Genomic DNA, 24,510 nt, shown 5'->3' with positions numbered 1-24,510 from the left:
GTGCATTGCGTTTTTTAATATAATTTCTAATGCTGAAATCAAGCTATCAATCTCTGCATTTTTATAGTTAGATATCAGATTTACAGTAGCTTGTTCGACTGGTAGTATTTTAAATTTCAAATTTCAATCTATATACAAAGCAAATATAAAGCATTACTTTGAACCTTATTGGTTGTTTGGGTAAAGATCAAATTTAGCAGTTTTTCGGCATACACCAAAGCCTAAATTTATTGACAGAATGGAGGTTCATTATTCGAATTAGTTTGTAGAAAAAGTTCACGTCATTTGAAATTTATTTCGTAAAAAAATTTTACGTCATTTGAAATTTCCTTCGTAAGAAAAGTTTTGTGTAATGAATGTGGAAAGCACTAATCATATTTATATATTCGAAATGAATGCGAAAATGATGTGTTACAAAAATTAAAATGCAAAATGGTGACTTCAATTATATTGGTATTCCTTAAAAACTATTACTCTATGGAATATTTTTAAGCCATTTTGGAGGCCTGAACCACCTAAAATATCTTTTTCCGGCGTCTTCTCTTCAGATCCGTTCCGAAAATATTCATGTTGTAAGGAGTTTCCAGAAATATCAATAAACCATCAAAAATCGTTTTCCGGCATTGACTTATGAAATCCGTCAAGAAATTACGAATATTGTAATGGTATTCAAGAATGTCATACCAGTTTTAAAAATACAGCATTCAACTATTGCCGTTACAAAATTTTCAGGTTCAGGAAATAGGTTAGCAAAAAATGTTTTTAGAATTTGCTTTGGAAATCGAATGATAGACGCCATCTTTTGGCAAATTTTATTTTTGTTATTAATCCCCCTAAAAATGAGATAAAAATATTATTTTAGTTCATGGCCAACATAGGGGCTAAGTTACTTCGACAAAGTTGTTCAGAAAATTATTTCAAACAAATTCACTGAATGTACTATTCCCGTAACTTGAGTGTAATTCATGATATAATGTATTTTCTGAAAAGGGTGTCCTAAAACCAGTTTTTGTAAGAAAACACATATATTTTCTATTTATACGAGTTTTTCATGTTACACAAAGTTTTTCATCATTAAAAGCTACACAACTTTTATTCATTCAACAGCCATTTTTCTTTTTTTTTACAAAATTTCAACTCAAAAGGCGCAGAAAGGTGCAGAAGAGACTACCTACATATTAAACTACTTCAAAATAGCTCAAGTTACGGGAATAGTACCTTCAGCAAATTTGTTTGAAATAACTTTTTGAACAACTTTGTTGAAGTAACTTAGCCCCTATGTTGGCCATGAACTAAAATAATTTTTTTATCTCACTTTTAGGGGGTTTAATCACATAAATAAAATTTGCCAAAAGATGGCTTCTATCATTCTGATCAACTTTGCTGAAGATACTGTACCTCAAAAACCACGTTGCTATGATTCATCAATTAAGAGCGTAAAATTGCGCTTTTGAACCACTGTGCAGTGGTTTGAATCGATAAAAATGTAAACTTAATTCAGTAGCTGCCAAGCAGATAATTTTCAACATATAGTTACTTCTACGTTACTTTGTACAACTTGAGTTGAGCTTTCAAAAAGCAAAGTTAGAATTAAAAAAAAGTTACATTGTTGTATAACTTTGGATGGAAAAGCTTCAACAAAAATAAGTAGTTTTATATTCTTTACAATTACTTTGAACAAAGTGTCCATGATAAATCAACTCGAAAGATGTTATACTTTGAATACTGATTTCAAGGCATTAACATGAATTTTACTGGTTTCGACTGTAACTTGCATTCCGCTAGTTGGTGCGACTGTATGAATTTAAATGCACCTTTTACCAGCCAAGCAGATGTGTGCTTCTATGGCTCAGTAAATTAACAGACGTACTTTGCGATTCAATGACTCTCGATTCAAGTCGTGGTGCACGCTATCAGTATTCATAATTTTTTATTTCCATGAATTTCTAGTCATGGAATTTTAGACACAATTTTAAATGTTCTTCTTCGTAAATTTACGTGAACTGCGACGCATCGTTTATGTGCATCTAATAATACGAGGTCTGTTCAAAAAGTTCCCGGAATTTTTTAATTGCGCGCGTCTGGAGAGTCCGGTGGTCAATTTTTTTTTTATTGTGTTGGTACATATGTCCCTAATGTATGGTGAAATTGTCAGCTGTATTCATTGTTTACATTCTGTCTTGTAGCGGCTGGTGTAGACGTGTTTTTTTGAGCTCGGTGATTTTTGTTAGTTTAAACAATGGAAGAATTGAAGAGTCAAAGAATTTGCATTAAATTTTGCGTGAAAAATGAAATAAAGTGTAACCAAGTGTGCGAAATGTTACAGAGAGCCTACGGTGAGTCTGCTATGAAAAAAAAACAAGTGTTTACGAGTGGTATAAGCGTTTCCAAGATGGCCGCGAAGACGTTGAAGACGACGAACGCTCCGGTCGACCCAGCACGTCAATAATCGATGAAAATGTGGGAAAAGTGGAAAAAATGATTATGGATGATCGCCGAATTACTATTAGAGAAGTAGCTGATGAAGTTGGCATATCAGTTGGCTCATGCCATCATATTTTTTCAAATGTTTTGGGCATGAAACGAGTGGCAGCAAAATTCATCGTTGCTTATTCGTGATTTTTTGGCTAAAAACAAGACGTTAATCATGCCCCAACCTCCTTATTCACCAGATATCGCTCCGTGTGATTTTTTCCTGTTCCCAAAGTTGAAGAGACCCATGAAAGGACAGCGTTTTTCATCGATTGAAGAGATAAAGGCAGAATCGCTGAGAGTGCTACAGAGCATTACAAAAAGTGACTATCAGGGGTGTTTCGAAGACTGGAAAAAACGCTGGCATAAGTGTATTACATCTAGGGGGGATTACTTTGAAGGGGACCATATAGATGTAGACGAATAAATAAATATTTTTTTAGAAAAATGAGAATTCCGGGTACTTTTTGAACAGACCTCGTATGTAAAATCACATGGGTTTTTCGAAGTGTGTAGAAAGCGCTTCATATATCCAACACGATGCAACCTACGCTTATGGTGTTTTCGATAAAGTTAATTATTTTCAGTAGTTCTAGAGCTTTGTAGAAGTAACCAATTTTCTATGTCTTCAGGAAAAATGTTACATTTATACTTTTTGTCATAGTAGGTCATGAACAATTTATAATACAATCAGGTTACAGGTGTATGTATGTGATTAATTTCGTAGAAGCGACTATATGTCATATGTCAATTTCACGTTTTTGTCGATTCAGGCTACTATGCGTCAGTACAATCATATCACGTAACGGTGATATTGCTCATTCTCAATAAAACAATGGGTATACTGTTTAATGTTTTTTTGCTCTGACAAAACCTCTTTGAAAAAAATATCCTGTAATTTATCTCCCGAAAATCAGGTTTAGCAGGCAAAGTCGTTTGAGAATCTGTCATACTAACAAAATTTTCACTATCCAAATAGCACATATTGTTCTTGTATTGTATATCTTACAACTTCTAGTTGCTATTGTGAGCCTCAAAATGCGCCCTTCGCTTATACGAGCAACAGTATGCGTTCAGCCAAATTCAATTTATTAAACAACCATTGCACTTTTTTTCAACCAATTAGATAAATATATGCTGAAATATTTCTGTGGACATGTTATTCCAAACCCATAAATTATTAACGAATTGTATGCTTCGCTAATCCGATCCTTTCTTTCGGAAGTAAAATTTAGTACACCGAAAACACGGTTGCCAAATAATACTCACCTTCCAGGATGTGAAGCCTTTCCTCTTCGGTAGTTCGCTCTTCAGCCAGTATTACCTCCTCTGTTTGATTTGGTTTGGTTTGGTTGGGTTGGTGCATTCGTTCGTTTGTTTGGTGTCAATTTCGAAAGGTGTCCCCGAGGTCGGACAAGGCGAGCGATGGGCCCAGTAGGACGGATGAAACAAGAAAGACAGGAAAAAAACGAGTAGCAATTAGGGGACCAATTAAATTAATCACTATCGAAGTGGATTCCACACGGAAACACCGAAAGAATTTCCTAATGAGCCGAGCAAAGCAAACACCAGAACTATTTTGGTCCAGTACTGGTACTGTGTAGTTACAGGGTGTTTCGCCTAGCCAGCCAGCGAGCGGGTGTTTAAATTGGAATTTCTGAGAAAAGGATACTATAGATATAGAGTTTTGTTCAAGCGATATACTGTACCAGCTTTGCAGATCCACTCGACGTATCCATTCAGCTCCTTTTCTAGCTGCTGTTGTCGACGAAGCTTTAGAAATTCCTGCCTATTTTCTACTTTCTCTCTTTCCTTAGCAAACTCTCTGATGATGGGTGATGGTTTCGGAAGGGTGGCATTCGGTTTAGCGACATTGATAGCAGCGAGGTCAGAACATGAGATGAACGATAAGAAAAGCAGAGGTTTTGCGTTTTTGGGTGAAATTGAACTAGCATTCATTTGATTACGGTAACGATAGAATCCTTCGATGACTACTGTTGTCTGAATCAGTACGCGTGCAGGTAGAGGATTTGAAGCACTTTAAGATGTAATTTACGGATAAGCTTCGATGGCGAGTCAACAAAGTAATCATCGTAGGATGGGTGTTGGTTATGCTACTGAACAAGTTGATTATTAATGATTTTTTTTTGGTTTGATTAAAGAACTAGCATACTGCGAGCCGGAAATCAAACGGATAAAACGGCTACGAAACCTGCTTGCGTTATCCAATCAAGGTAGGCCGTCATGGCACCGGTGAACATTTGCCTCTTGCGTAACTTGTGAAACTGTGCCCGGCGTTCGACGCGACCTCTCTCGTTGGAAAACTCCCTTTCATTTGCGGGATTATCATTATTTGAGCAGTCATACTTGCTGGTGAGTAAAAGTAAAGATCCTACTTACCCACTGAGAACACCGAGAACCAGGTTCAGCATGAAGAATGACCCCAGCACTATTAGCGGCACGAAATAGATCCAGTTGAAAGTTGACCCCAGCGCGTCGTTGGTCTGTAGGATGGGAATTTATTTGTCAGATATGAAAAATACCAAAGATATTTAAGCAGCAAAATTGGGAAAATCACAAAAAAATATTGTCTATAGTGCTCAAAGATCACTGCTAATCACAAAATTACTTTAAAAGAATCTTCACAACATCATCGAGTTTATCTGATCACGATGTGATTAATGATGATAATACAATAATGATGATAATACAGATGAAAAAATCAAATAATAGATGAGATTTTAAACAATAAAATCGGTCACATTGGTCAAGAGAGTTCCGTTATTTTTAATAGTGCCTTTTTTTGCTAAATTGTGTCGTTTCAATGAATCTACACATTCAATAGTAGTTTTTTTTAAATAAAATGAAATATAATAACATATAACTGGTAAACAATAAGAAGTTAGTAAAAATCGAAGTGTTTTGTATTTCATGCCTAAAAATCTTGAGAACGTCTATTTTTAGAAAAAATGTGAGGGTTATTGTACTAATAGTCATCTCATTAGAGGTGTTTGTAACAAATGGAACATTATTTTTAAAGATTATTCCCGGCCTTCTTAGTCACTTTTCAATTGGCAAACGATTTATGTTAATAATCTAATTACGAAACAATCTATGCCGTACAAAACCATCGAACATTTTATCGTTAGCAAACAACATCTTCGACAAGACTAAAGTGAGTTACTATCATACTATCAAATCATGTTTTCTTCGTGTGTGTTTTTTTTGTACAAAATATCTTCAAATAAACACATCAATTTAAAGTTCCCTTGAAAAAGGCCATCAAAAACGGCCGAAACGTTGGGCAATTATAGGAATAAATCGTTTGTCAATTCAAAAGTGACTGAGAAAGCCGTGAATAATCATTCAAAAAGATTCGTCATATTGTTTTGCCCATTACTCGACTTTCAATCAATGAATTGTAATAAAATCAAGTGCATCTTTGCTTTGACTCCAAAAAGCAATGCCACAGAAAAACAAGATCGAAAATTGTTCAATACTGCTGTTATAATTCGAAACAAATGCACTTATTTTCATCTCACCTTCAAGGTCAATCTATCGAGCAGAGACAGCAGATTTCACTCAAACTTATGGTTTTACCTTTTTTTTTATAAATAAAAAAAATAGGTACAGAATTCGCTCAAACTTCAGAAAAATTCTCCGAGGCCCGGAGGGCCGAGTGTTATATACCAATCGATTCAGCTCGACGAACTGAGCAAATGTCCGTGTGTGTGTGATTCGATTCAACTCGACGAACTGAGCAAATGTCCGTGTGTGTGTGTGTGTGTGTGTGTGTGTGTGTGTGTGTGTGTGTGTGTGTGTGTGTGTGTGTGTGTGTGTGTGTGTGTGTGTGTGTGTGTGTGTGTGTGTGTGTGTGTGTGTGTGTGTGTGTGTGTGTGTGTGTGTGTGTGTGTGTGTGTGTGTGTGTGTGTGTGTGTGTGTGTGTGTGTGTGTGTGTGTGTGTGTGTGTGTGTGTGTGTGGGTCGGTATGTGTGTTGTCAGCTAAGAGGTCCAGATCTCAGAGATGGCTGGACCGATTTTGATCAAACTAGTCGCAAATGAGAGGTCTTCCCGTCACCCTGAACGCTATTAAATGGTTTGAGATCAGATGTTTACTTATTGAGTTTTATGTCAAAATTTTTAGTTTCTTGGCAATATCTGTCACAATTGACCTTGAAAATAGAATATGATTTTAGACTTAAATTTCGCACGGTAATAGCTATCCAACAAGCCATAGATTGTCAAAATTCGTCCATTTTTAACGGAGATATCGATATTTTTGTGTAAACGACTTTTCGCCTTATTCCAGCAGTAGGAGTTTTGAGCGCTGTATGACAAAGCAATGCTTGGGAGCAACGGAAAACACGATTTTTATACTGTGACATACAATTGTTTCTAAGTGCCCAAAAAGACTGTGTACAGCATCCTTTTTCATGACAATTTGCCTTGGACCGATTTTAGCACGGTTCGTTTTTGGCAACATAATCGTTCGAATATGGCACTTATAAACCAGATGATATCAGCATTTTCGAGTTGAAAGTAATTCCATAATTATATTGATTTGAACTACTTACAGCAATAAAATCTGGAAGAACATAACTTCCATATACCATACGGCTCAGTTCGTCGAGATCAGCAAATGCGTGTGTGACAAATAATTTCACTCGATTTTCTCGGAGATGTCTAAACCGTTTTCTACAAACTCAGATTCATATGAAAAGTAGTATACTCCCAAACAAGGTTTCTGAATTACTGATTGCGGAACCACAGGATGATATGTGAATCGAAATTAAAATAATGCAATTCATTTTTCTCGTAGATGGCTGAACCGATCTAAGATTCAAATGAAATCTATGATTCAAATGAGAGGTCTTAAAATCCTATAAAACATCTTACTTTTTAGTCAGATTCGACTTCTGGTTTAGGAGATACAGGGTGATTAGCATAAAAATGTCAATTTCACATAAATTAATCAGATTTATCGGGTTTGCAAATTTGGATAGTCGATTACCAAATAAATTTATTTCAGTTTAAGTAGTATTCTTTTTTGGATTCGGAATGTACCCCCAAATTTTAATTCGCACTACAATTTTTCAAAGATGTCTACACACTCCTCAGGTGAATTTATCTGATTTCGGCTACACCGATCTTAGAACTCCGGATCCAGTTTCGAATCGTTTCTCAAAGTTTAATCATTTTTTCAAAAAGGCCAAATCGAACTTCAAAAACAAAAATTCAAATTAAAGGACTTAAGGTCCCATACAAAATTGGTGAATTTTATCCGATTCTGGAATTACAGATGATGAATTTTTAAAATTCATACCGATATAGAAGATGTAAATTGTTTGGCGTATTAATTTATGGCCATTCGAATCATTTTGGGTTATGCTAGTTCCTGAATACCAGCTCTGGAAGTACCATAAATAAAAAACGAAAAACCTTAAAGTGGAACTTACTTCGACATCTCATGGAATGTTCAATCGAATGTCACACGTTAAGATTGAAATTCGATACGATTTGCAGATTCGAAATTACAGGGTAATGAGTGATTAAAATCTCAATTTGCCGTTTGAAACGACGATAATTAAAATAATGTCATGAGAACTAAAACACCTAAGAATATCCATGCAAAAAACACATGCGGATTTATAAAAAAAGGTATCATCTCACTGCTAGGTGGATTAATCACGTTTTTGTGTATGAAATGACTACTGGAGCCGTTACCCTACTACGATCAAATTTATAGCTATTGCTCTGTAATATGCATTTAAACACATCTCACACTATTTCGAAATATGTGTTGACACTACTCAGTTATTTTCTGACGAATTTTGATTGTCCTTCGCCCCTTTTTAAAAATCAGTCTTGTGTTAAATTAGTCTCTTCATAAGTGCAAAACAATTAGTTTGGCATACTGAAGACGTTTGTAAAGTTTAATCCAAATAAGAGCCAGTCGATCTTAATTTTACTAGCTTTTATACTGTTAATTTCTGGAATCGCTCAAACTTTTATAACGTTGGCGACAGTTGATTCGGCGTGCGAGTAGTTCGGAATTTCATGATGCGCGAGCAAAACTATGCTTCTTGCTATTCGCACAACAGAAAAGTGAATATTTACTTCAAACAGTAGGAATGGTGCAGAAAAAACGGGCCTTTAAAATGTTAAGAGTGGTTTAACAAGCACAAACTTAAATGGAAGATCGTATGAACCAGAGTTGTCCATCTCCTCTGTATGACGAAGAGCAAGTATAATTTCTTCCCTCGCACTGACAACATCAACGAGAGCTGTTCTCTTTCACACATATACACCACTGTTATATACAGTTTGCACACATCATGAGAGCGCGTGTTTATTTTCTTTCAACTCTAGCACTGGATCACACCAAATTGCTAGAGCAGAGCTCTAAAATTCTCTGAGGTGGATGAAGATATTTTCACCGAGTTGTGCACGCCGGTGAGCATTCTGATGTATGGTTCGCACAAGAGCAATAATAGCTAGATGTAAAAAAAAATTTGGATTTTATGTGGTAAACAAATACAAATAAAAAACAGTATTGTGTTGTATCGGTTGTACCCTGACCCCTTGATGGTTAACGCTCTCCAGCATTTTTCTCGAATGCGAAGAATTAGCAGGATTCCGACGTAAGTAATTGTCTGTCTTGCGAGCCAAACGGAGCCAAAAAAAAAATTCCACAGAAGATCGCCTAGCTGATGAACACCTTCTCTACGACATTGACGAAGCGCAAGGAGTGCAAGTCGGATCAAATATATATCTGTGAAGGGCCTTTGTTTTAATAGTAGCGTCTGCACTGTGATAATGGCAAAGTGAACTAATGTTTACAAAATTGGCGTTTCTGTTAAAGGAAACCAAGATAATGGCCTGGAAAACAGGGTTAATTCGACATTGTTCGTTATTTATTGACGTTTTGGAGGTGCTGTTCATAAAACCAGAAAAAACGAAACACTTCGATTTTTCATGAAAAAAATGAACCGATTTTTACTAACTTAGACTTAATTAATAGCTCATAATCTCATTAAGTTCTAGAAAATCTTATTCGGAGCCGACTTACGGTTTCGTAGTTTTAGGGTGATAAGAGTTGAAAATCTTGGTCTTGGTTTCAGATGACGATGCAAAATTATCCAAAAATCTTCAAACCATTCAATGTTTATTAAAACTTTGTAGTTAAATAAAACTTGTTATTTTTAAAGGTTAGATTCTTGAAAACCGTATCAAATTTTTATTGTTATACTAGTTTTAGGTAATTATTGAAAAATTATTGTTCGACTAACAGAGTATGCCGTAATAAATATACAGCTGATCAAAACGATGTTATCATCATCGAAGAATGAAGCAATTCGATTAATTCTTTGTCATGATTTTCCCAATCCTACTAATCAGTCTAAGCACTTTCAATTGAGAACTAATTCTACATTCAATACTCACCCAATAAAGGATTGCCGTCCAGCCTTCCATGGTGATGCACTGGAACACGGTCAACATCGCGAAACCGATGTTATCGAAGCTGGTGATTCCGAAGTTGGGACCTTCCCACTGTTCAACACAGGTGCTCTCGCTGCTGTTACACACGTACGCCCCGGTCGGTGCTATCGTGTCATTGTCCGCATTACAGGGCGTCGGAAATTCGCCCTCCTTAACTATTTGAGCTATTCAAAGGGAGAGTAGGTTTGGCTTGAGCCATTCGTCACCAAACAACAGCAACATTTTCCTGATACTTACAGATATCTTCTAAACTATAACAACTTCTATGCAGAGCACCAGAGTAAAACTCTAAGCCTATGATTGCAAAGATAACAATTGCAAACAAGACCAACAATCCTATTTGCAGCAACGGTGCCATGGCTTTGATGATAGACTTTAAAACTACTTGTAAACCTGTATCGGGGGCAGAAAACACAGAGTTAGGCGCACCATTGATTCATCCACACTCGATCTACATATCTACAGCAACAAACCACAGAAAACACACACACTCATCCATAAACGACTACAGTAATATATAGCTACAAATTATTTATATTAGATGAGCTTGATCTAGCATCGCTACTCACTAGGAATTCCAGACACTAATTTCAGGGGCCGTAACACGCGGATAGCCCTCAACGTTCTCAGATCTACTTCCGGCCCCTTTTGCGGGAATAATGTGATGAATCTGCGGTTCGATTATAAAGTTTTTTTTTTTATAGCACAAACAATAGCAGTAGCACACCGGAAGTGGACATGTTTTTTTTTGTCGTTCGTTCGGAAGAAAAAAGACAAATTGAAAACCACACTATTACTATCGGACGCTACATTCTAGTTGGGAAATGGGAAAAAAGGGAATGTTTGTTTAAAGATAATAATAACAGTACAGCTAGCTATTCTATTTGGTTAAATATTGTACTAATTGTTGGAGTTACGGAGTACGTTTTGGTTAAAAATCGAAAAATCTGCTATTTTGCTGATAGGTCAAATCGTTCTATCGTTTTGAAACTTTCGGGACTGTGGGTTCGATTGACTAAGCACTTGGTTGACTATTGGCTCTTGAGGTTGGCGAAAAGCAACTTGCAATTGAATCTATTGGGCACCTAATTGAAAGACAAGCAAGACTGAATTTTAATACATCGTCTTGCCTCTACTGCTTCAAACGCCGATATTTTTGCAATGCTTTGTTATTTTACAACGAAATCAGCTAGCCGCTAAAACTATTCTATTTCTAGTATCTGTTTAATAAAAGTAGTAAAAACACACGCTTCATCGTTCCGCAGGATTAACCATATATCTATTCGGTCCAAATTTCAGACTTCTAATCTAGCACACTCTTGTGAACCGGGTCAGAACAAATGTAGCTCACTAAGCAAACGTTTGCTAGTCGTGACAGGGAGGAGATATCTTACTTGGAATCCTACTAACGAGTTTAAGCGGTCGCAGAACACGAAACGATCGAAGCATACGCAAATCGACATCAACGTTCGCTTCGGCGAAAATCGTCATTGAGCTGCCGAGGTGGTAAATCATGGAAGTAATGCGACAAAAAATCAATTAGTGTCCGTGTTCCGTGAAAACATTTCCAGGCGACACACGACGCCGGGCAGTGATTATGATTTATCACCGAAATAATAATTTCCCTAATAGGCCCTACAAATCTAATAAACAGCTCAATTTTCCGCCTGCCGATCAGAGCAAAAAGGACCAAATGCAACACGTGGCCACGTGGTATGACCGCCTCCGATTTAACGATGCGACTCCGGTATTCGAAGCACACGCAAATTACTGGGCTCCGCAACGTTCCGGGCGAATAAACGAGTGCCGCTCCTTGCTGATGTTTTCATTTCAGCTTTTATACCTGCACCTACTGGGTCGTTACACGATCCGTAGGGGGTAATTTGCCGGCGCCATAACACCGACATCAAATCAGCTTTACCTGTTCAAGTTTCCTCGCTGCCATTTCGGTAACTTTAGCACGATTGCTTCTAGCTGTACGCAGTAAATTTTTCGGAAATGGAAAACAAAACTGAACGAGAAAAAAAACTGTCCCAGCACTTACCCCGTAACTACGACGAAAAAATCCATTATGTTCCATATGTTCCTGAGGTAGGAGTGTTTGTGCATGACGAACCCCAAGGCGAGGATCTTCAGCGAGGCTTCCACGCAAAAGATGCCCAGGAAGTAGGCTTCCGTTTTTTCCAGCTTCTGGGCAAGCAGTGTTTTGTCGCCGTGGGGCAGATGTTCCTCGAGTGCCAGTACCACACAGTTGGCAATGATTGTCAGCAGTACCGCATATTCAAAGGGTGGCCATTCGATTATGAATCTTGTGTATCTGGAAATGAAAGCAACCGGAAGGGGGACCGGAAACGGTAGCGGTCAATCTAATCGATTTTTTTTCTCCGCTGATGACGCCGCCTTCTTACCTCCTAATGATGTTATCCTCTGAGAGGATGAAGAGCGATGTGGGCCCACCTCCCGATGGAGGTTGGCCCCCCTGACTGCTGGGGCCGCCCATCTTATCAGCTAAGTATTGGCCTCCCTTCCGCCCGAACTGGCCCCCGTTGGAGCCCTGACCTGCAAGCGCCGCTTCTTGGGCCGCTGCCAACCTGTGGAGAGATAAATGTGTGAAGGAACGGGTTAACGTTAAAACTCCATCACAGTTGATTTCGTAACAGTTTTTCCCATAAATCGGTTGAATATTCAAACAGTCAGTTTATGCGGAAAAACGTAGGTAAAAGTGAGTAGTTTCGACTCACATTTTGATTTTTTTCAGAACGGTGAAATAGATGTGAAATTAAATGCAAAATGTGACATGTTAGGATTAAATAAAAATATTCAATTTATTCATATTGACAAATCGTAGCGAATTTCAAACTTCTTTATAAAATTGAGACAATTTACTTAATTATTGACTTCAATATATGACTTCATAATAATAAACCTGCTTTAATCCATCTAGTGGTGTGATGATACCTGTTTAAGGGAGAAGTAGGGTCTAAATGATAAAAAAATCATCATTTTTGCGATATTTTTCCAAATATCGTTCAACAAAATAAATTCAAATGTTTCGCATGTTAAAAACTATCATTCGAACAATATTTTGTGATTTTTTCGTGAAAAAATATTGAGAAATAAGTCGGCGAAGAGGTATTTTTGGGGACACTTCTTAAAAATAATGATTTGCGGTGTCCACTAAATCTCAGCGCAGACTAATCAGAAGTGAACAAATCAAATCAGCATAGTAAGAGTAGAAGTTTTTCTAGACCCCAACGTTTTACCTTTTTTTATATATATATAAAAAATAGGTATAGAATTCGTTCAAACTTTAGAAAAATTTTCCGAGGCCCGGAGGGCCGAATGTCATATACCAATCGATTCAGCTCGACGAACTGAGCAAATGTCCGTGTGTGTGTTGTCAACTAAGAGGTCGAGATCTCAGAGATGGCTGGACCGATTTTGATCAAACTAGTCGCAAATGAAAGGTTTCCCCGTCACCCAGAACGCTATTGAATGGTTTTGAGATCGGATGTTTACTTTTTGAGTTATACGAAGTTTTATATCAAAATTTTCAGTTTTTTAAGGTATCTGTCACAATTGACCTTGAAAACAGAACATATTTTCAGATTTAGATACCGCACGGTAATACCTATCCAACAAGCCATAGATTGTTAAAATCCATCCATTTTTGACGGAGATATCGAAATTTTTTTGTAAGCGACTTTTTTCCTTATTCCAGCAGTAGAAGTTTTGAGCTCTGTCTGAAAAAGAAATGCTTGGGAGCAACATAAAACACGATTTTTTATACTGTTACATACATTTGTTTCTAAGTACCCAAAAAGACTGTGTACAGCATGATATTTTGCCTCGGACCGATTTTAGCACGGTTCGTTTTTGGCAACATAATCGTTCGAATATGGCATATGTAAACCAGATGATGGCAGAATTTTCAAGTTGAAAGCAATTCCATAATTATATTGATTTAAACTATATTGATACAGCAATAAATGATGGAAAAACATAACAGCCATATACCATTCGAATCAGTTCGTCGAGATCAGCAAATGCGTGTGTGACAAATAATTTCACTCAATTTTTTTCGGAGATGACTCAACCGTTTTCTACAAACTCAGATTCGTATGAAAAGTCGTATACTCCCAAACAAGGTTCCTGAATTATGTTTGGTTCCGACTCCTGGTTTCGGAACTACAGGATGATATGTGAAACGAAATTAAAACTGTGTAACTCATTTTTCTCGTAGATGGCTGAACCGATCTGAGATTCAAATGAAAAGTTTTAAGATTCTTTAAAACATCTTGTTTTTTAGTCACATCCAACTTCCGGTTTTGGAGATACAGGGTGATTAGTATGAAAAGGTCTATTTCACATAAATTAATCAGGTTTATCGAGTTAGCAGATTTGGATAGTCGATAACCAAATAAACTTTCACTTTTATTTTTGGTTGTGTTCAGTTTCCGTTTCGGAAGGCACCCAAAAATTCAATTCGCACTACGATTCCTCAAAGATGGCTACATTGATTTTTAAACATTTTGAAACAAATGTAAACTATACAGCTACTCAGGTGAATTTATCTGACTTCGGCCATACCGATTTTAGAATTCCGTTTCTAAAAGCTCAGTCGTTTTCTCAAAAAAAGCCTAATCGAATTTCAGAAACAAAAGTTCAAATTAAAATAAATCCAATTTTATCCAATTCTGACTTCCGATTCTGGAATTGTAGGATGATGAATTTTTAAGATACAAAGCGATATAGAAGATGACAATCCCGAAAAGCTTCAAAGTTGGACTCAAAACTGTTGCAATTAATTCGTCATATGACCATACGAATCGGCTTGGGTTATGCTGGTTCCTGAATATCGGCTCTGGAAGTACATTAAATTACACTAAACTTTAAAATGAAAATTACATATCGACATATCATGGAATGTTTAATCGATTGTTACACTTTTAGATTCAAATTCGATCCGATTTGCAGTTTCGACATTACAGAATAATGAGTGATTAAAATCAAATTGCCACTTAAAACGACTGACATTAGAACAATGTCATGAAAACTGAAACACCGAAGAATATTCATGCAAAAACACATGCGGATTGATAAAAAAGGTATCATCTCACTGCTAAGTGGATTAATCACTTTTTTTTTAGTTTTTTGAATTTTTAGTGGTTGTTCAAAGTGAAAACTACGATTTTTCACGAAAAATTGCGCCATTTTGTAGATGTAAAATCTCCCCAAAGTAACAAACAACGAAAAAGAAAACGTTTTTTTTTATATGTAGAAAGTGTGTGCAAAATTTGAACAAAATTGGTGCAGTAGCTTTTGAATGACGATGGACACGGACTTTCAAAACCTGCTTTCGAGAAAACAAAACACACTTCTTGCCTTTCGACAAAACACACTTCTTGCCTTTGTCATATAGAAAAGCAATGCAATCACTGTGAAAACCGACTTTTTAACCAAGGCCCGGAGGGCCGAATGTCTTATACCATTCGATTCAGGTCGACAAACTGAACAAATCTCTCTCTCTCTCTCTGTGTGCCTGTGTGTGTATGTGTGTGTGTATGTGCGTGTGTATGTGCGTGTGTATGTGTATGTGTGTGTATGTGTATGTGTGTATGTGTGTGTGTTTGTGTGCGTGTGTGTGTAACAAAAATGTACACTCTCATTTTTCGGAGGTGGCTGAACCGATTTTCACACACTTAGATTCAAATGTAAGGTATTTTGGTCACATTCTGCTATTGAATTTCATTTGGATCCGACTTCCGGTTCTGAAGTTACAGGGTAATATGTGAAAATCAAGGAAAAAATGTATACATAAATTTCAACTAAGATTCAAATGAAAGATCTTAGAGTTCCCTAAAAATTTCTGGAACATTTTATCCGGATCCGACTTCCGGTACATGTTGCATCCCGTATCCCTAAACAAAGAATATTCATTGACGGACACAAGCGTTCCAAAAAAAAATCGTTTCTCTTGCATGCTCTCTCATTGAAAAGCTACACATACTGTCATTAATAATGTATGAGTTTCACTGAGAGATATATTCCGTCACTTCAGTCTGATGCTCACTTGGAGACAAATCAATATGATGGAAGTCTCAGAGTGACGGTCAATGTCTATAATTTCCGTCGTGATCGTCAATTGCAAGGAAAATTCGTTAAAAACAACGTTCTCGATTTAATTTGGTTCATAGAAGGAAAATAAATAATGCATTCGTAATCCAATACCAGCGATCATAATATCAAATTCTTAGATTTTTAACATTACCGAAGATTTACTAGCAAAATGAAATCAACACCAGACTTGCATCATCTTGTACGTTAGGTGATGTCAGAAAATGATTATGAACATCAAAGTAGGCTTCATTACAACGATTAATAACTGGCTGTTTTATAGCTTTTGTAGTGTAAAAATCCCACCTCTCGTTACGAGATTGTGTTGCGATGACATTTTCAGTCGTAGTAGGCAGTTCTAGCTAAAAATAAATGAAACAAAACACTTTTGTCTCGATAGAAATCGAATAGTGATGAATTTCTTTCAATGCAAATTAGGTGATGTAACATAAATACATATTTAAGAATCCGAAACTTTCAGTTTAATAATTTGTCTCTGCATAGTTTTAAGGAAAAGAAAAGGTAGAACGCTTCATATGTATATACAGTAACTGTACGTGTTCAGTTGCATTCAAATTCCTTCGTTTATTTCAAAGTTCAACTAGAGTGGAAAATGTACATCTGGATACTACATGAAATGAAATTTATACTGCAGTGCGTTATGTAATAATTGTTGTGGATATGTTGTAGTAGAAAATCTCTGATTGTTGAAATTTTTCCAATCATACAGTGTGGGAAGAGTATTTTTAAACAACTGTTAATTTAGTTTAGCGAGCAAAAGGTCCTCCAAAACTTCTTCAAAGATACCTGTCTTATAATCTGATGATATCAAATCTAAATTGAGCTGGAATGCACGTTACACTGATATTTGACTTGCTGGAGTAGCTAATACCACCATTGCTACGGCAAAAAGTCTTTACGAGCAATCCAATGAATCTAAACATTCATTTTTCAATTTATATTTCAATAAACTGCACAGAACTAAAAACTGGTCATATAAAAACAAACAGAGAGAAACCGATCTCTTCTCTCATTCGAATCATTTTACTCTCAGCGTGTTGCCACTTTCGCGTCACTGATGTGCCTGTTCGCCGTACGCTACTCATTGCATCAATTCGATCATTTTGAATGACGATCATTTTGGTTCGTGACAGAACTATCTCGTAGCTTTGACGTGTGAATGATGATCACGACTTTGTGCAACTCTGGTCGGTAGTACATTAATACCGTGCTGGTTGTGTTGTAATGTCAATTATAACAATAATAATAACAATCCTACTACATGTTTCATGCTACTGATTCTTGCTGTTTAGCTTGACCTACATATGCAAAAGTAACAGAAACGCAGGTTTGGTTCGTTTGTTATATTTCGTTTATTTTGTTCAATCGGAATAGAGCATGATATAGTTAGTCTAGTATTATTTATCACTAACACTATCTTTTCGTAAGATCTTTTTGCTATGCAAGTTTGGCAGTCGTTTGCAGGAAAATATAAAAAAAACTGAAAATATCATTGGGCAGCTTTTCGATGTAAGGTTTATGCTTCGACTAAACAAGCATTTTTACCATATAAAACGTCTAATGGTCGGTTGCTAATTAGTGATTAAGTTTTAGAAGAGTTAATGTATCTCTTTCAAGTATATAAATCCAGAGAAACATTCCCATAGCTCATTTCTTTTATACACGATTTTTCTCATAACATTCTACGGACATTAAGCCCTACCTTCGATTCAACAGTATGCGTCGAGTTAAAACACTGTTTTAAAGAGTTACAACGATTATTAAAACAATAATTGGTTTCCAATTGTAAATAATTATGCAGGTGATTTCTGATGCAAAGAATATCCTCTTTATCTGCTTTTCTTCTATACCGACATTTCAAGGGGCATATTGTTTCATTGTTGTGGGGTGCAATATCTCTTGTTGTAAGGCATATTATACGGTTGCCTGCGGCAAGCAAAAAAAAACTGAGAATGTGGTCGTTTTGGAAAATGTGTTTGCATCAATCGATTCTCATCAATTCTACCGAAATCATTGAGATTTTGTTCCATAAGCGTATTGCAAAGAAATACCTACATTTTCGAAGAAAATATATCAGTACATTTAAAAATATCTCAATGTTTTCTTAAGGGGGCAATATTATAACAGTTTACCCTAGGTCATATTTGTTGCTGGCAAACGAACCCACTTCGGCTATTCCGGTCATCTGAGTCCGGTTTCGGATGAATTGGAAATAGTGATCAAAAACAGCAAAAAGGATCTTACACACTTTTTCCAAGATGTCTAAATCGATGTTTACAAACTGAAATAATTCAAAGAAAAAGTCCTACAGTTTCATACGGAATTTCTGAACTTGTTGTAGATACTACTTCCGGTTCCGGAACTACAAGGTACACAAAATTTGTAAATTTTGTTAGAATAAGTCCGAGCAAACTTTCACATTTATATTCAATGAACAGGTGTTTTTGCGAATTCCACAGTAATATTTATGATGTTATGAGTACTATGAGGAAGGCATCATTACATCACTACGTGGACAAAAACAGATTTTTTATTATCCCTCAGTTTTCTCAGAGATGGCAGAACCAGTTTCAACCAGTGATGGCATTACACTAGAGTGATACATCAGCGTGTAAGTTTCATGTCTACACTGAGAATGCAGCTGACGAACACCGCACAAAAAGGAAACGTAATTCTCCTTAGTGTTGAATAGACAAACTGTAAGTGCGCGTCTGTGTTTAAAGAAACTGGTGCGAGTGAACCACATTCTCCTCACCTTAAGCGCTCTCACGTGCTCTCGCCTAAATACACTCGAGTATTCACTGGCGCTTGCACTGGTGAGCGAACACTTCTGCAATTTTAAATTTTAATTTATAGAGACTGGCCTTGCTACCAAAATCGTTATCGCATCAAAGAAAAACAAAAATTCGACGATACATTGTATTGTTCACTTATACGAACCATACACCAGAGTGCACTTTGGCGTATACAATTTGGCTCCAGCTCAGAGAATTTGAGAGTTCTGCCCTAGTAGTTTGTTGTGATCCGGTGCTAGAGCTAAAAGAAAATAAACACGCGCTGTTTCATGATGCTTGCACACTTTATAGAATAGAACCGACACATAGAAATATGGAATATTCTCTGTGATTGAGTGCCAATTTGTGACTTGGAAAAACATGCATTAGTTTTGGTACCAAGTCACCATGAAGTGACGAACCCAAAATCCAATATTTAGGAACGACGGAACTAAACCGCGTCTATCATGATCCTGCTGACTAGGAATCTAGGTATTGTCTCAAAACTTCACGCCCTGCAGTACCAAAGAATTGAGGTTGCGACTGAAACTGCAAAGGCTCTAATTATTTAGGACTATTTGATTGTTGCACTACATACTACATAGTTGTATATTACACATTTTGATTTTATTTATGGTAAATCTAGGTTTAATAAGTGATAACATAGATATCAATTTTAGATATATTTCAAGAATCCGTTAAGAATATCAATTCGACAGTCCTTATTTTCCAGACATAATAACATTATTTTTCTTGTAATCGAAAACACTTATTAATTTGATCCAGTCAGCATGAAATGAACATTTGAAAGCACTAACCAGACGGGCCTTACAATGCACAGAAATCAAAAATACAAAAAAAAAAAAATACAAAATTTCAGAAAAAAATCAGTATAAAACACACGAACAAGAGTGACACCAAACTAAACTGACTCAGCGTCATCCAGCTAACTGACGTTTGTCTATCACATGGAAAAGCGTTCACAAAGTCAATCCATGGATCAAATCAATTGCTCGTTTAGAAGATATTTAAGCTTTTTGGCAATCTGCAATCATTCCAATTTTTTCCAAATTTAACATTCGACATAAATGTATATCTGCTATGTTCGTTCACCCTTTTTTATAAAAAAGTAGGTATAAAATTTGCACAAATTACAGACAAATTTTCCGAAGTGTAGAAAAGTATGTCAGTTTTATTCGTATTCACGTCATCTTGTTATGTCTCGAACTTTTTTTTGCATTAATTATGGTTTCGGCTTTAGCGGTCTGTTAAATGAGATCGGCTGTTATATACTGCCCGACGTTTCGACCACTGGTTATGGTCTTTTTCAAGGGAAACTAAAAAGAATATTACAAAAATATTAAAATCTTTGTGTTAACTCACTATTTTATCGTTTCTAGTCTAAAAATCTTATGCCCACGAACGGTTGTTTACATAATAAAAAAGCTTTTTCCTCACTGTTCTAAAATATACAAAAAACATATGTGCGATCACCAAATCCTGTTCATTTAAAATCATTAACATATTTTAATTCAACTGATTACGTTGCACTAATAACGTTTGTTTTAACATTAGCCTGTTTTACCACTATGCACTACCTAACGTCACTTTCAAAGATGGTGGGTAAATGATGAGATGGTGCTGAATTCGGTGAACTTATTTGCGTGACTGGGCTTGAGCGAGAATGGTGAGCTGATAATTTATCATTCTGTTGTGCTTTTGATCTAGAGATCTTAGAGTGGGTAGTTTTAACTGTGTGGAGTACGCCTGCGTATGTAGTGTCTCTAACATTACCCACCCATCCTTTTTGGAATCACTTTCCTTGCTGAAACGATTTTCACAAACTTAAGTTCAAATGAAAGGTACAATTGTCGCATACAAAGCTTACTCTTACTTTCACTATTTCAGTCATAGACCACGCGGGTCTCTGCATTTCATGAACTTTGCTCTTGAAATTTATTTGAATTCGACCTCCGATTCCAGAATTACAGGGTGATTAGTGTAAAAGTTCCAATTTCTTTCAATTTTCTTAGAGAATTATGTTATTATGTTCCCTGCCTATCTTCCATATGTAACAAGATGGGCATTTTAAAGAGTTTTACTAACACAAACTTTTTTTTATCCAGCACTGATACTTTTTGCCATTGGAAGAATTAGAGCTGTAGGTAGGGAACATAATCATTTATTCTTGCATTAAAATCAAAAATGTTTTTTTTAAAGGGTTTAAAAATTTTTTCAGTTTTTTTGTTTGAAATCGTGACTGATTTTGTGAAAATCGTTCATACAACACTTTGTGAGATTTGCCATTTTCCGAAAAAAACTATTTGAAAAAAAAGTTTGACCCTTTTCAAAAGGCAGTCAAAAATCATCGAGGGCCGCTCTTGACGATGATCAGCATGCGGGCCACCCGGCGAGTTTTCGGACGGACAGAAGGTTGCGGCCAACATCGATATGTGCCAGCGTCACTTGGATAAGTACTAACCTACCCATCATTGCCAACCATAACCTGGAAGCAGAATCCCCCAGAGTAGATCGTCATTACGCAAATGCGACATAACCGCTATTATTGAAATTATCATTGTTTTAAGTAAATATTTATTTAAATTAGAAAACGCTCTCGGCATCTTAGAGCCTAAGTAGTGTGCCTTAAAAATTAGAATATTAAATAAAAAAGGCATTCAATTTTGGAAAAACAAAGTGTTCAAAGTGGTATTAGGCGGCAAATTTGGGGAAAAAAATAGTATTTATTTGGTGAAAATTGATAATTTCTCGAAGTGAGTGTGCTAAAATATGACAAATATCAGATTACATTTAGCACGATTTATAACAAGCAAATCAAGCAATCATAATGCAAATATTTCCAATTTCTGATTTTGACTCGCCCTAGCACGATGAAATGTGATAAACGGAATTCTCATGCGGTGCAAGATTGAATCATTTTGCGGGTGCAACAGCAGATTCTTTCCTTGGAACTTTGCAGGATGTCCGGGTTTTGAAACCGGACGTAATAAAATGGTTTCAAAATATTTTCATAACTGCTGACAGTGAACCTCTCGTACGCTCTGCTATCACTACAAGACCTGTATCGTATTCTCTTTTGCCGCACGAACAGATACCATTTCCTTTCTGGCGTCAACACTCCGCCATAACAAATCCGTCTAATTTTAGATTCGCCCCCAACTAACCGACAGCCTTCATCGTATATATAGTGTCTGTGCACGTATATGAGCCTAACCCTTCTCAACCGTACAATTGCTGCCCTCTACTTCTCACACAAGGCAAAGACAACTACTCGCCAAAGAGAAAAGGAAAACGAAGATATTAACCGCCTTCACAACAGCCGAGCAATCACTGTCAAGTCGGACGGCGTGCTGGGCTGCATAAACTCAGCGGATTTATGAAAATCTGTTTGCTCACCCTCGAACGAATATGTGTCTAAGTTATTTGCATTCCTAATGGAAAAGCAAATGGAGTGCCTACTCGATATGCTGTGAAACGAGTCCTAGTTAGAGCCAGCAGCAACAGAAAAGATGATGTATTTGCGACCACACTAAGATTCGAACTGTAATCTGCGGTACTGAGTTGTCATGATTGCCGTGATTATGTGATGATAGATATGATTATGAAACGTATATAAATCAATCTGCGATGTAAATGAACGGCAAAATCAAATCGTAAGAAGTTCTATTTGCCGAGAGGCATTGCAGTAGGTCGAATATGGAGAAGCTTCATCTGTTGAACACTTTGATTCCTAGTCATTCTAACCGGAATTGCATGTGAATTTTGGTTTCTGCTAGTTTACAGTAAAATTCGTAGACAGAAAAATGATTGGTTATAATGATGAAATACACACTGCAATCGTAGACTTAATGTTTAACGAATCACGCAGCCTAATTTTAATCCTTCCTTCATTAACGAATATTACTAATAAACGCTCACGTCTCGAAAAGTTAAACGTTTCGAAAACGCTTTGTCTAGTAGCCAAAATACAGGGGCAGCTTTGCGTGTTCAATGGATCTATAAATATAACGCCGGCGACTGACAAGAAAATATGCTCAAATATCGTTCCCGTTCGTCCAATGGAAAACTATCAGATTGCAGTACTTGGAACGAGCCACAAAAGTGCTGCGCATTGACTTAGCACCAGTATATATATATAAAAAAAATATCGATTGAGTCAACCGTGCCATGTGAGAACAACTTCATTATTGTTTGTGTCTCACATGAAATTATCCTTCAGGCAGAGAGGATAATGGTGTCTAGTCAGGAAACAATGATCGTAAGCATTTCCCCGAAACATTTACACATTTTCGCCGGTTGAAAGTTTAAAGAAATCGAATGTTGGATCGTTAGGAATGTCGAAAGCACTGTGAAGTACGATGAACACTTCATAAATAACAGACGAACAAATGGGTGGTATGTGGTTGATGAGAGGTACTCCTGAGCTTATTTACCGATTGATCTGAAACATGAACACCAGAAATCGAAAAGTCGTCAGTTATGAATGTTTGAAAAACAGATACGAACCGCAGTTCAAAAACACCAAATTCGATTTCCAATTTTAGGAATTGATTGGAGGAAGGCTTTTCTCATTCACTACTATCAAACTCATTTCGTTGTTTTTTACGTTTATGAGGAGATCTTTGGTGTCATTGAGAGGTTCGAACTAATGGTTCCCTGACCAACAGCAATTTTTTGCTGTTATGTACTTTTGGGGGAACGGGTTTGATGAGTAACACATGGATCAATAAGTCCCGAGACTAAAGCAGAGATGGCGCTCGTAGTAAACCAGTAACCACGTCTTTCTAGAGTACTAACCTTTGCTTGAAACGGGTCAAAATTTTAAGTCGATCCGACCAGAAACAGCTGAGTTATCGAGGTTGGAGTAAAGTCGTTTTGTAGTTTGTTTAAAAAATGGAAAAAACCGAGTTTCGTGTTTTGATAAAACATTGTTTTTAATGGGTAAAAACACCGTGCAAGCGAAACAATGGATTGAAAAATGTTATCCGGACTCTTGTCCATCAGAAGAAACGATTTGTCGGTGGTTCACCGAGTTTAAACGTGGTCGTACCGACACAAATGACGCGGAACGCTCGGGTAGACCTGTGAAGGCCGTTACACCAGAAAATGTGAGTGAAGTGACAAAAATTATAATGAAAGATCGTAAAGTGAAGCTCCGTGAGATTGCTGAGATGACACAGATATCGTATGGAAGTGTCTTTACTATCCTTCATGAAAAATTGAGCATGAAAAAGGTTTTTTCCAAGTGGGTGCCGCGATTGCTTTCGATGGAACAAAAACAGCAAAGAAAAATGAAAACAATGACGAAATTGAACGAATTGGGCTTTGATCTGCTTCCCCACCCCCCATACTCGCCAGAATTAGGCCCCAGTGACTACTGGCTCTTTGCTGATCTTAAAAAAATGCTCCAGGGAAAAAGATTTGGCTCAAATGAGGAGGTCATCGCTGAAACTGAAGCTTATTTTGAAGCGAAAGATAATTTTTTTTATAAACATGGTATTGAAAAATTTGAAAGACGTTGGAACCATTGTATCACACTAAAAGGTGATTATGTTGATGAATAAAACAAAATTTTGCAAAAAAAATGTTCTTTCCATTGTTAGTC

At 36.6% G+C, this 24,510-nt stretch overlaps 1 protein-coding gene across 21 annotated transcripts in view; it reads right to left on the bottom strand.

Annotated features, from left to right (window-relative positions):
* LOC131427151 (voltage-dependent calcium channel type A subunit alpha-1) overlaps positions 1-24,510 on the bottom strand; it is a 394,973-nt gene that overhangs the window by 123,944 nt on the left and 246,519 nt on the right. For 14 of the 21 annotated variants that reach the window (XM_058590091.1, XM_058590104.1, XM_058590101.1 and 11 more), the window contains 8 exons: positions 12,381-12,563; positions 12,017-12,289; positions 10,542-10,642; positions 10,210-10,365; positions 9,916-10,136; positions 4,873-4,976; positions 4,182-4,297; positions 3,742-3,801 (listed from right to left, as the gene is read on the bottom strand). In XM_058590091.1, coding sequence (XP_058446074.1) covers positions 3,742-3,801; positions 4,182-4,297; positions 4,873-4,976; positions 9,916-10,136; positions 10,210-10,365; positions 10,542-10,642; positions 12,017-12,289; positions 12,381-12,563 — 1,214 coding nt within the window. Of the gene's footprint in view, positions 1-3,741; positions 3,802-4,181; positions 4,298-4,684; positions 4,801-4,872; positions 4,977-9,915; positions 10,137-10,209; positions 10,366-10,541; positions 10,643-11,366; positions 11,468-12,016; positions 12,290-12,380; positions 12,564-24,510 lie in introns of all 21 variants that reach the window. The other 7 variants (XM_058590095.1, XM_058590098.1, XM_058590099.1 and 4 more) reach the window with 3 other exon arrangements.

This window comes from Malaya genurostris, chromosome 2 (genome assembly GCF_030247185.1).
Source record: "Malaya genurostris strain Urasoe2022 chromosome 2, Malgen_1.1, whole genome shotgun sequence".
Lineage (NCBI taxonomy): Eukaryota > Metazoa > Arthropoda > Insecta > Diptera > Culicidae > Malaya > Malaya genurostris.
This window is presented reverse-complemented; position numbering and strand designations above follow the sequence as displayed.